This window comes from Kwoniella botswanensis, chromosome 1, assembly GCF_036426115.1.
Source record: "Kwoniella botswanensis chromosome 1, complete sequence".
NCBI classification, from domain to species: Eukaryota; Fungi; Basidiomycota; class Tremellomycetes; order Tremellales; family Cryptococcaceae; genus Kwoniella; species Kwoniella botswanensis.
In genome coordinates this window covers 5,616,662-5,629,428 of record NC_088599.1, presented here as the reverse complement: position 1 = coordinate 5,629,428, position 12,767 = coordinate 5,616,662, and the positions used below count along the sequence as shown (strand labels likewise).

The window sequence follows — 12,767 nt, the reverse complement described above, 5'->3', positions numbered from 1 at the left end:
AATGTCATCTTAATCCTAGTCGAACCCTTTGAATCTATATTGACATCTTCGCCACTCCATCCAACACCATAATGTCAATAGGTTCATCATCACCTTCAAATCTAGGTAATTCATCTCCCCTACCTTTGGACGCTCCGTCCACCTCTACATCTACAAATACAAATTCAGTAGCCAACTTGGATCTATCCTTATCAACCTCTATCACATACCTCGTTCAATTCCTAATTCAACCACTCTCATCTCATTACCCACACCATGTCCTCTTATCGCTCCGAGACGAATTAACCGAGAGGTTAAACCATTTATTCACCAGCACATGGGATCCCTCCAGACCTCAATTCGGCTCGGGTTACAGATCACTCATATGTAGCAAACATCTCGGCTTGCCGAAACCTCTATGTGAGGCTGCGAAGAGTGTCGGCGTGGAGAGGGAGACATGGAAGAGGGCTATAGCGGGGATCAAGTCCGGTGATAGGGGTGAAGAATGGCAGTGCTGGTGCGATCCTGGTCAAGTTACTTGGAGATGGGGTGGATGGGAATGGGAGGATGTGGGGTACGAACCTGGAAAAGTGATTAAAGGTGAGTAAACAGTGATACTGGGTTAATTGCAAGTCAAAGAGTTACCCTTGTTCTTCATCAATACTATACTATGATTGATTGGGTTTATCAATGTCATTGATCGAATGATATCCCAACTTCTACCGCCGATCTCCCCCTTCTTTTCGCTTTCTTGAACGCCTCTTGCATTTTCTGTGTGGTACGTCATGCTGATTCCTTATTCTTGCTACCCCCAGAACCCTTCCAAATCATCTGGCAGTCATCCTCTTCCCTTTCGCCCTCAATTTCCACTTCCACTCCCAATGCACCCACGCATACACCTGCTCGAGCGTCTCATGCCATCCCGATCCGAGCTCCTATTGCTGTTGGCCCTCCTACACCTGGCCCCGGTCCAAGTGCGCCAGCAGTATATGCTATCCCTCCTACCCCCTCTCAGCACTCTGCCCATACCGTTAACGACAACGATAATCTCCTACCCGCCTTCTCAACCCTCGGTTTAGGTCATCCCTCTGAACTCGGTGGTGGGGCTAGAAATCATACTCCATCAGGCTGGACTAGCTCGACTGGTACTCAATCGAGGGAAACCAGTTATGGTGATCGGTCAATTGATTCTTATCAGACCGACTCGGATAACGAAGAAGATCACGAGAACGATAGATCGAAAGCCCCATCAAGAGGATCTCATAGGGGATCAGAATCAACTTCATCTATTACTTCTTCATCGTCCATGTCGGATAGCAATTCAGGTCATACTCAACTACTCACTCCTTCTTCTCGACCTAACTCGGCAGATCCGTTCCTGATTCCTTCTTTGTCCCTCAGGGAAAAAGAGAAAGAAAGATCTAGGAAGATCACACCTCCTTCGCAAACCCTTACGAGAGGTAGAACACCTTCACCGAATTCTACAGCCAGTCTGAAAGAGAATATCACTCCCAACACCGATACTACCCTCACACCCTCCACACCAACTGTCACACCTTATGACGGAGGCAATGTGACTGTTTTGGGAGGTGGAGTGAAATTGGGTGGAGCATCTAGACCTGGGTCAGTAATTTCGTCCCATAGATCACCTATCGATAGGTCAAGATCACCTTCCATCTCACTTGCTTCTAGGGCTTTGGGCGGTGCGACCTCGACTGAGGGAGGAGGGGGATCCACGAGGAAACAAAGGACGAGAAGAAGGATTATGCCTACGTATCTTGGACATCTTGGTCAACCCGGTGTAGGAGGTCCGATCATGGGTGCGTTCACAATGCCTCAATCTTTCACTCCTTCCAAGACCACCGGTACCGGTACGAATGGTGGTAGTGTAGGTGTAGGTGTCAGTCCACCTCCTGTTAATGTCGGGGGAGGTAGGTCGGTTAGTCTACCTACTACCATGCCTAGGATGGGATAGATCCTTATCATAGATTAGAATACTATTTTGTTCTTACTTCGGTCATTTGTCTTGTTACATCTTCTACTTCTCATCATTCAATCTATCCCCTTTACATAACATGCTTTTTGTCTCTTCTTTTCATTTTATTGAAAAAATTCATAAATTCGGTTTCGATCTACGTTTGTCTCATACGAGGAACATTCTTTCCCCGTTTTTCTAAAGTTACCTTGCAATCTTTTTCTCGTTGTCTTGTCTTTCGTCTTTCGTTCATTAACGTACGTTCCATGTTCTATCATCATGACCTTCTTTGACTTTGATTTTGATTTTGTCTTTGTCTTTTTGGAAATTTACAAATTATGAAAGGTGTTTTGAGCTTGGAAAAGGGGAAGTATAAATGCATCTCGAATATCGTTCATAATAATTTGCAGTACCATCATACAGGCTCACAGCGAATGGTATCATGTGATATAATGATATTCACAACCATAGAAGAAATGGTGAATTGATTGACATATGACTTATATATGACACTGAGTGCCCTCGAATGGACGACTGATCAATGCAGGCTGAAATGATTAAAGATAAGATAAGATTATAATGCAGGACGATACCACACCAGATTTGGTAGGAGAATTAGAGGGGATCGAGTGTGATGGGGGTTAGCAGTTTCAAGGACGAAATCAATCCCTCTGTATCGAAAACCGGCTTCTGAGATGGGTAGGTGAAGTGCTAGCGGTATGTCCGTCTTCCAGGGGAGAGCTCGTCATGCTGCTTGCAGATGTGAAGAGATGCTGGGCTTGAACATCCTACGATATCGTCATGATGAATGTTGTAAGAAAGAAAGGCAAGAAACGGAACAATCAGAAGAATTGAGGTTATCAATCCGCCACTCTGATTACGAGTACAATCAGACTCGCAAAGCTTCGTGCTACTTTGGTGGTCGCACTCCCCAACACGTTGCTTGCATGCGCACACACGAGTACGAGCCATTCCAAAACCACCACCTCGATACAGCTCCACTAAGCCTGTACTACTATACTGTGAACGTTATCTATCGTATTTCGCGGAAGCTCCGGAAAGGGACATAGATGAAAGGATATGTATCTACCTGATGCAAGTGGCAGAAAAATAATGTAACAAGGAGATGATTTAATGGAGGTAGAATCCTCTCGACTTCCTGCATCCGTTTATAATCATCTTACAATGACTCAAATCATGCTACAATATCGTATCGAGTGTTGCACCACATATAGTGCACATACAAACAACCAGCTGTATTGTAAGATTTCAAGGGGTAGTCAAATACTGACTTGTGCACGTCACAAGTCTGACTTGAAACTGGTTTTTGCACCGCACAACTCGACTTGTGCACCTGCACGACTCGGATAAATACCTAATTGACTACCCCTAGTAAGTACACCATTCGATCGTTATTATACAAGTCTTGTATCGAACTGCAAATTGACCTTGGCGCAGGACTTTATCATACTCGTTCAGAAATCATGGGAACGGTCGACTTCACACAATATGTGCCACCGTATATGGCGAATAGCACAACCCATCGTCGATTGCAAAGTCGAACCGAAACTCAGACTGATCGATCTCGAATACCTGTAATGCTTTTATTCCATTACAACTCTTGCTTCCCTAGACTTGAGGATGTGTCTGTCGACAACGCTCAATCTCCGAGAGCATTCTTACTCGAGGATGTTTCTAATCAATGGGCTTTTAGGCTTGCCTACCATTCTGGTGACGGAGACAACGTAGACGATTACCTCTGGCAGCGAGCTCTCGCACTCAACTCCCATCTAAATACAGTCTTTACCTCGGGCGACATACCTCAGCCAAATAAAACGGGAATGAGTCGACCTACAGACGGTACGAGCATTTTCAACATGCTTGAAAATTTCGTTGTATCTCGACATGAGAGTTGTTCTCAAGCAATCACGCACTGGTTCAAATTGCATCGACGAAGTGTCGGAATGACAAAACACGATGTGCGATTCAAAGTGGTTCATGATCGATCCGAATTCGAATCGGCCCCACCTTCCTTGAGCTCAGAGGAGGATGTATTTCCCGAATATGAACAGGAGTATCAAGATTATATGAGAAGCTTGGAGGGTTATACGTTTTGTGATTTGAAGGGTGAACCTCTGCCATCGACTGTATCAAAGGGATGGATCTGGCCTGTCAATGCACCTAGTCAGAAGGCGGATGTTGGCTCTTGGTACAGCTGGTGCTCAATCTTGCCCTTCACCCAGTGACTAATAGGGACACCGTCACGGTATACAAGAAGCAATTATGTCAATCTAGACTGCGGCCAGATATTTGGAATCATATGCGAACACTTCCGTTTGCGAACGCAGTAGATCATGTATGCATAAAGCAGATTGCAATATTTCTTAGGCATAATTCGGTTTGTTCAAAGCAACTTTGATATGTGATGGCCTTCTTTCCAGAGTATAGCTCAAATATATACATCATTTCTTCGCAAGACCTCCTTGAACAGATAAATGGCTTCTTTGACACGGCTAAAGCGGTCAAGTCTGTTCAAACGCCGTCAGTCACTCTATTATACATGGAATGGCAATATTCTTCCACTGACAAAGGTGCACCTGTCCCCAGAGAATTGACCCTTGTCTCTCGGTAAGCTGTTAGGGCTTCGTCAGGGCTTCGTTCTGTTGCAAAATTTGTACCGACCATTGTCTCAGTGATACGGCCCCGTCTTCACTCTTTGTTCCTCCTTTCATGGTGACCAACTCTTGTGCGCACAGCCTGAATGGAGGAAGACCACACCTGAAATCTCAAACACTACATCTGTTAAACGAATAGCGCCATGAGTCTTCGATTCTTGCTAAAGCTGTACGGCACTTCTTTTGAAGAATGAAAAAAGACGACTCAACCAGGTCTATCGCGTTCTGTCACACAAGTACAGTCTTTCTCGATATATTATAAAAATCCAGTGCTCGTGCTCTGCAGACGCTCGTTTCTCTTTGGGTTTATTCTATCTATTCGATTGCATTGAGCATCAGGATCAGGCATTACATCCAAAGAGCATGTCCAGCAGAACTACCACTATCTCACTTTCTGAACCAAGATTCCATTTCACCGTCAAAGGGTACGATCCTGACGCAAACGACACAGTCACCTCCCTGGTGGACAATAACAGATCGGAAGAAGCTACTGCCACTAGCGATGGACACCCCAATCCAGAAGCGCGTCAAGGCGATGAACCATGCGATGTTCCAGTGATGTTACTGTACTCTTACAAGCACGTACATCCATATTTGGAGGAGGTCACTGAACTCTCTACTTCCACGCATGGTGTATATAGTTATTGGCCTGGACACACCAGAGTGGGTTTCAGACCGATTTATAATCCAGGTCTTACCGAAAAGTCTAGACCTGGACCATGGTACAAAGCCGCCGAGGAATTCACACAGAAACTTATAGACGAATTAGCAAGTGGGGAGTCTATACCCAGTCCACCACCTCAGGGAATCAAGGCTAATCCTGGTGATCCTATTCCCGAAATACTTGAAAGCGTCAATCAGGCTGATATCTCCTCGATGAACCAAGCGGTCAGAACATGGTTTCTTAATAAAAGGTCAAAAGCAGGTTTAGATGACATGTTGACATATAAGATCGTAGATAAACTGGAAGATTACGAAAAACCAGAGCCATCAATGACAATCGAAAGATTTCGGCCAAAGAATACAAAGAATTTCAAGCGATATTGCAGACGGTTCGAGGGATATACCCTGGGTGATTTTGAGGATCCAATCGAGTCTGATTTTCGCAGCGAGAATTGGCGATGGCCAGTCGTCAAGCCAGCCTCATCCCATGACCAATACCAGTTGGCATTGAAGAGGGACATTGATGGTATTTTTGCAAAGATGCAGAAAACAATGATAAGCCTTATCACGGGCACAAGTCAGGATTCAGATTCCTCATCCGTGTACAGTAGTGGCTCTTGAATGAGAACATGCATTACGCCTTGGTACGATCGAAATCCAGACGATGCATCCATATGTGTCGACAAGATTGCATGATAAATCCCATAAGCTATCTGTCAGAGCTGCCCCAGCTGACTTCTGTCTCAGGTATCAGTGCAGTACTTCATGACCATTCATGATCACTTATAACACGTAAGCTTCGTTCCTTCGCTCTTCAAACGCCTCTTCTAGCATGGTCAAGACCAAAGGAAAGTACCGAGTGCAAATAGTCCTCCCTCCTCCTCAATCTTCCCCGGTTCCTTCCCAAACTCTCTCTCTTCCACCTCTTACCTCTTACCTCTCACTTCTCACCTCTCACCTCTTTCTTCTTCTCCGTCTCCTCTGTCCTCCGTCCACTCTGCACTCTGCTCTCTGCTCAATGTTCGTTGTGATGATCATCAACATTCATGAAGAAACATCTCTATCTTCTTTAGCCCGTTATAAACTATATTTGAAAACATTAGAAAACACGAACATCCGTAAAATGTATAACGATGAAAAATGGAAAAACAAGTCAAAAACACTTTAACTTCGAAATTAGGGTTACTTTCTGCGAGTGGTATATAGACTAAATATGCACTATTCAGATCAATTGAAGTTTCGATGATCGTTGAGTCATTAAGACACGTCATTATAATCATTAGATTTTGTAGCTGTATTCTCTCAGTTTCACTTCTCCCACCCACATTTACATACATCCCACATGGTCACCCACCTAACATGTTCAAAGCTTTCCTCAACTCATTCCTTGCAGTTTCATAATCATCAAATTCCATAGCCGAGACAGCCCATTTAGCATGTTTTTGGACGGTCTCCACTTCCCTCCTACTTAGATTGGTTCGTGTCGGACCATATCCTTGGGGTTGAGCTTGAGGTTGAGGAGACGATAAGCCTAGTCCGTGAGGTTGAGGTTGACTTGGTGGGTGCATAGGGTAAGAAGCTAAAGAAGGTGGTGGGGGCGGAGGAACGGTTACAGAGGACGAAGATGGAGCGGGTTTAGAATTATGCGAAGAAGTAGATTGGTTTTGACCGATGGGGACATTGGTGGAGTTCAGATTCTCCCTTGGTCGGCCATTGACGTGCGGTGCATGCGAGACAGTATGGTTACTTCCACCTCCTCCGGATCTAGAAGACGAAGAAGCGGAACTGTCACCTCTTGGTCTGCCTTGTGGAGGCGGCTGCAAGACCACTTTGGGTGGCGTAGCTTTTGGACTTCCAGGTGGACTTGCTAGATCTGTAGGTGGAGGAGGTGGAGGGGCATCGTAAGATGAAACAGTGATGTGGGTGGAAGCGGGACTGAGGGGAGCACCATCAGGACCCATAAACCTGACATTCTTCCTGTCGCCAGGCGAGCCTTTCTCAGGCGGCGTCATCGGTGGCGCAGAAGGTAAGATGACGTCTGGTCGGTTCGTAGGGAAATGAAGTTCACCTTCATCTTCTGGTAAGCCGGGTGTAGCAACCGTTGACCATGCACCAGAACCGGTAGAATGGTTCCTCGTGGATGTACGAAGATCTTCTTGTGATGTTCGAATACCAGGGAGAGTAGGTCGGACACCAGGTGAAGGAGATGGTCTAGGAGATATGATGGGTGTCGATGTGTTGCTGGAGTTGCTCGGGACTTGAGGACGTGTTTGGGAAGAGAACGATCCTCTACCTTGAACTGGAGGTGAGGTTTGAGATCGCGAATGGTCGGCGGGGTCGTCTGTGGGAATAGTGGGGAAGGGGTTCATATCGTTTTCACTCTCGGGTATCGCTAAGTAGCATCGTTAACAGCAAGAATATGACTAAGAATATGACGTTAGAGTCTTACGAGGTCCAGATGCAGGTGTTCTACCTTCCCTTAACGCTTTAGCTCCATCAGCAGCTTTCCATCTAGCGTATTGGAGTTTCTGTTCCATCTGCAGACAGGGAATCAAATATCATTAGCATCTTGCCAAGACCCATCCATTTGCTACTCTTTTCCTAGAATGACCTTCAGGTTTGATGCGCAATCAGGCTGAGGCATGTAAAAAGGAAATCACTCACCTCATCCGTCATCCCAGCTTCGAAGCACTTCAGAACTTCTATGAATTGACCAGCGACTACGAATTTTCTGATGGTGGCTCTGCACATGGTAAATGGCGATATCAGCTGCTATTATTGATGTCTTGATGGAAACCCTCATCTGAACTCACTTTCCGGTTATCCCAGCTCTGTCATCATTATCAGCCGACATGAAAACCTTCAGAGCGAATGCTTCTACCAATGCAGCACCAGCTGCTTCAGATGTGATGGCTTCATTGTTGGCGAGGATCGCTTTCATCTGTTGATTCGTTCAAGAACTGTGAGCTAGTGTCCTACCCGGAGATAATAACGCAGGGACCTTCTGCGAAGGCAGTATTGTTTGACTTACCTGCTCGAGCGCATCGATCACGCTCATGAGAAAGAGAGTGTCCTCTTTAGTCCTCTGCTTGACTGCCAAAGCTTTCTGAGCAGCAGAGAAGCAGCCTATTCCATCAGTGAGAATCAGTTATATAGGTCTAGCATAGCCAATAAAGGCAAGAGAGTGTTATGTGGTTTAGGTAAGTCCGCGATGGCAAAGCAATGCGATGTGATGGACCATAAGGTGAGAAGGCTGATGTGATTAAAACTCACACCAATATGCTACTACCGGTTCGACTTTCTTCAGCTCATTTGCTCTTTTCAGAATCTGTTCACACTGTTTCAATCCAGGTGGGACGTTTTCGGTTGGTATTTTGACGCTGTCCATGGTGATTTAGACTTTGGGATATGCCGGTATGAAAATGGATGAGACGGGTTTGTAGGTGTTTGTTGGTTTATGGATAGAAGATGAACGTGGACGCGTCGAAGTAGTGGATGATCTGTGTTCTCGAGATGTACTATTATGGTGGTTTTGTTTCGAAGGGGTAGGTATGTTGTTGTGGTGTTGTTGTGGTTTGTCCAAAGGGCGTAAATCGGGTGAGATTGGAGGAGTAAGTGGGTAAATTTGATTCGAATTTGAATATGGATTTAACATGTTACGAATACCGAGACAAGGTGGCAACAAAGGGGTGACGGGTGGTAGATGGCGTGGATTTGTGAAATTTCAAGTTATTAAATGTTGTTATACGATAATGCGTTGCGATTATAGAGTAGTATGTAAGATTGGATAATGAAGGAGTGTTGAGATGAGATAACGAAAAATCATAAGTGGTAAATGTCATGAAGAGAGGATATTATTTAAACAATTCATCGTCAGCAAAGTTCTCTTCGTCAGCAAGTCAAAATCGCTCAAATGTTGAATCCGAAACTCGCACAAATCCGATTAGTTCATTGACATTCCCAGCTATCGCTCTCCTCGCCCTTGATTCCGATCAAAAGAAAAAGAAATAAACGAATGAGATGTCACGACAAGATAGCCCCTAGCTCGTTTCATTGAGAGGGACCATCAACAATCAGATGATAAATGCACTAGTATCTCTCTTATCAGAGTAGGGGAAGAGACGATGGGATGGGTGACAGTAATGACAACCAGTGAGACACATAAGTTGAGATCGCATGATCTGACCATAGCGGTGTATATCATAGGGAGATGTAAGAGAGGATCCTTCAAATTTTGGGGTGATAGATGGATGCGTCTTCTCCCATTTCAACAAAGATCTTACACAAACATCCATTGACATCGACAATCCACGTCAAAGAATACAGTATGACTCACACTGAATATGATTGTTTATAACCTCTCTAGCTCGGCGAAGTCGTAAGATGTGAATAGTATCGTATGGGTCAATGTAATGGGGTTGATGGATCGAGCTTGACTGCGCCAAAACCGAAAAGCGAAGTGCTATTTGTCGAGGACTGGCTGATATCGGTTCAAAGGAGGTCGTTGAGGACGCCTTACGGTCAGAGATTCTTGATATGTGTATGACGTGTTGGGAGAGATGAGTGATGGTGGCAATGAAAGGTAACGAATGGGGAGGGATTCGCTGTGTATCTATCACAATTACAGATCGATGATCGATGACGAAAGGGGGTTTGCTTGTTGGAGGAAAGGGGGGCAGCCAGTCGGCAATGGTCGGATTCGAGAAGTTGGTCTGCTGTCACACGTTTATGAGCTGATATGATCCGAGAGAATGGCAAGTGATCAAGGATGATCACAGTGTATTTGATCAATGTTTGTAGGGAGATGGGATGTCATGATCCGGAATTCAAGCCAAGTTTGTTGATGAGTTGACTTTCGCACTGTTCGCTCGCTGCTGAAATGAGGTATGACGAAGCCGCCCACGTGGGAAATCACCGAGCGGCCTCTGCCGACGATGAAAGCCATGACGTAAGCACAACCGAGAACATCACGACTAGAGTTGACGCGACTGACTGTGCTATTGGAGAGGAAACAACTATATATATGTTGAGATGAATTACTCTTCCTCCTTCTTCTCTCTGCAACTCATCTTATACTACCTCATGTAACTCCACAAAAATGCCACCGGACTCTCAAGAATCTCAAGCGCTGATCTTCTGGAGACCTAAATACTTATTCTTCCCTCCCGTCCAGGAACCTCCTCCTCCAACAAGGGTATTCAGGCATATCGATCTGGCCGAGGAGAGAGAAGATCTCCGTAGGGAGTATGAAAGAAGAAGACCATTCTTCGGTCCAGATGTAGGCTAAGACTAGTTCCCAATGCATAATCATTGTGGACACTGACAGAATATACACCACTATAGACTCCCCCCTCTCATACGCCCAATCACGAGATCATCTTTCCTCAACTCTTCCTAAATGACACTTTCCTTCGACTCATACGAAATTCACCAAGACAATTACCGATCATCAAATTCACTCCTCAGATCAATTCTGACTATGATACTACTCCAAACAAAATACACTCTGACCACTCTGACGCTACCCGTCAAACAGAAGCCTATATCGAGGAAATTCACGAAGATAACGAAGAAGCTGAATCTTCCTTAGAAAGTATTGACGAGACAAGTACATTTCCTTTCGCTACTGAACAGATCGAAGACGTCGTCAAGAAACCTACTAAAATAACGCTGAAACGCAAATCTCAAGATATGCATGAAGAGGATGATGTGTTCTCATCAAACTATCAATTTCGCTCTACTAACCTCTCATCGAAAAAAGCTAAATCAGATGATGATGCGTCAAAAGAACAATGGCGGGTTGGACGAAGACCAGGATTCCAAGGAAGTTTCGTCGCTCCGAAAAGGACTAGCAGTGGTGAAGATGAAAACAGCACCGCAAGTGGCAATAACAGTGGAAAGAAAAGAATTTTGAGTCAGGTGAGCTCTTGCGACCCACTCCGACGAATGGTATAATGCAGGTGATCTGATATAGTATGTTTTGTATGATGAACACAGAATATCACAGCTTCCGCTGAAAAAGTACTCAAAAAACCATTCAAACCTCCTACGAGGGTATCACCAAGTTTTAAATCTGGATCAAAACTCCAATTAAGGTCTCGTGATCTGGTGGAAGTATCATCACCTTTCACTTCACCTACTGAAACTCCCGACGAAAGGATCATTACACCTTCAACTCCTCAAAATAAATTCCCTTTCCCAAAGATCGATCCATTCTTCCCTGATTTTCCTACTCCTCCATCATCCTCATCCTCTCGTTCAAGATCGGTCCCAAGTCGGAAAGTTAAACCGGTCAAGCCATTCAAAACTCCCATCAGGACAAATCGATCCAGTGCACCTTCACCTTCTTCAACCAATACGCCTAGTAGACCCGAACGAAATGCCATTTACCCCACTTCCAAGCCTACACAATCCACCAATGAAATGAGCAACAGGCAAAGTAAAAATGATGAGTTGAAGGATCTTCAAAATGAGATTATGATTAGTAAACAGGCTATCAAGTACCTTCGGGAAGATGATAATGCTCGATTGAGGGAATTGATCGATATATGGAAGAATGCAGGAAGAGAAGTGGTCGAGAAGTTATTTGGCATTGTACCCGAACCTGTCCAATCTAATAACTCGACGAACATTAACTATCATGATAGTAATCATCCGGTCTCGTCATCGTACTGGAATTCTTCGACTTCAACTTCGTCAATGTCAATGGCTATAGGTGAGGATCAGATGGAGTTCATAAGGAATGCAAGGAGGAACGATAATGGGGATATTATAGATGATGAAGGGAATGTCCTGATGATTGGTGAAGATGAAGGAGATATCGATCATTTTTGGAATCATTTGGGAATAAACCACAATTACAGCAGCAGGTAAGTAACGTGATGTACAATTTCATCATGATTATTATTATTGGTTACTCGAGTGCTGATTATCTTTTATGATTATATAGTGATACTAGAAATAGATCAAATAGATATCAATACAATTATGATAATTATGATCTCAATCATACGAAGTATGATAATGAAGAGTAAGTTCATTTTCTTCAACTCCCAAATTGTATTTTATCGTTCTGTTTATTGCTCATTCAGCTTTTGACTTTTCATTTTCAGTCAAAGCTCACCATACGAGAATCAGTCCCAAGTCGAAGCTCAATCAAATGAACAGGGATGGAATTACGCAAGTCTCATGAAGATTTTCGGTGTCGATCCAGATTTGTTTGGGTGGGATCCAGTGAACGAGGATTGGAAGGAGCATGACGAAGAATAAGCTAAAGAATTATTGTGAATATGATGTATGATGTCGTACTGTATGTACCGTATGTACCGTACAAGAAATGTTTGTCAGCCCATGTAAGAATGTAGATATTGAATTGTAATTGTAATTATGCATTGTTTCATCTTCTCTGTACACAAAGTACTTAAATCTATCATATGGACTTCATCTTCGTTCTCAAGTCCATCTCCAGGTTACTA

General features: G+C 44.2%; 5 protein-coding genes across 5 annotated transcripts; 4 read left to right on the top strand and 1 right to left on the bottom strand.

The window, feature by feature from the left end:
* Positions 1 to 71: 71 nt before the first annotated feature.
* Positions 72 to 1,954, top strand: L199_002101 (uncharacterized protein; the record flags this gene model as incomplete). The annotated part of the gene is made up of 2 exons (XM_064887850.1): positions 72 to 579; positions 795 to 1,954. 2 exons carry the CDS (start codon positions 72 to 74, stop codon positions 1,952 to 1,954), a joined length of 1,668 nt encoding a protein of 555 aa, XP_064743922.1.
* A 1,484-nt stretch (positions 1,955 to 3,438) lies between these two features.
* Positions 3,439 to 4,200, top strand: L199_002100 (uncharacterized protein; the record flags this gene model as incomplete). The annotated part of the gene is made up of 1 exon (XM_064887849.1): positions 3,439 to 4,200. One exon carries the CDS (start codon positions 3,439 to 3,441, stop codon positions 4,198 to 4,200), a length of 762 nt encoding a protein of 253 aa, XP_064743921.1.
* A 792-nt stretch (positions 4,201 to 4,992) lies between these two features.
* Positions 4,993 to 5,913, top strand: L199_002099 (uncharacterized protein; the record flags this gene model as incomplete). Its single annotated transcript, XM_064887848.1, has 1 exon — positions 4,993 to 5,913. The coding sequence occupies one exon, from the start codon at positions 4,993 to 4,995 to the stop codon at positions 5,911 to 5,913; it is 921 nt and encodes a 306-aa protein (XP_064743920.1).
* Positions 5,914 to 6,638: 725 nt separating this feature from the next.
* On the bottom strand, positions 6,639 to 8,680 carry L199_002098 (uncharacterized protein; the record flags this gene model as incomplete). Its single annotated transcript, XM_064887847.1, has 6 exons — positions 6,639 to 7,684; positions 7,742 to 7,829; positions 7,957 to 8,035; positions 8,106 to 8,233; positions 8,324 to 8,418; positions 8,566 to 8,680. 6 exons carry the CDS (start codon positions 8,678 to 8,680, stop codon positions 6,639 to 6,641), a joined length of 1,551 nt encoding a protein of 516 aa, XP_064743919.1.
* A 1,710-nt stretch (positions 8,681 to 10,390) lies between these two features.
* Positions 10,391 to 12,561, top strand: L199_002097 (uncharacterized protein; the record flags this gene model as incomplete). Its single annotated transcript, XM_064887846.1, has 5 exons — positions 10,391 to 10,570; positions 10,636 to 11,211; positions 11,290 to 12,161; positions 12,242 to 12,322; positions 12,405 to 12,561. 5 exons carry the CDS (start codon positions 10,391 to 10,393, stop codon positions 12,559 to 12,561), a joined length of 1,866 nt encoding a protein of 621 aa, XP_064743918.1.
* Positions 12,562 to 12,767: the final 206 nt, after the last annotated feature.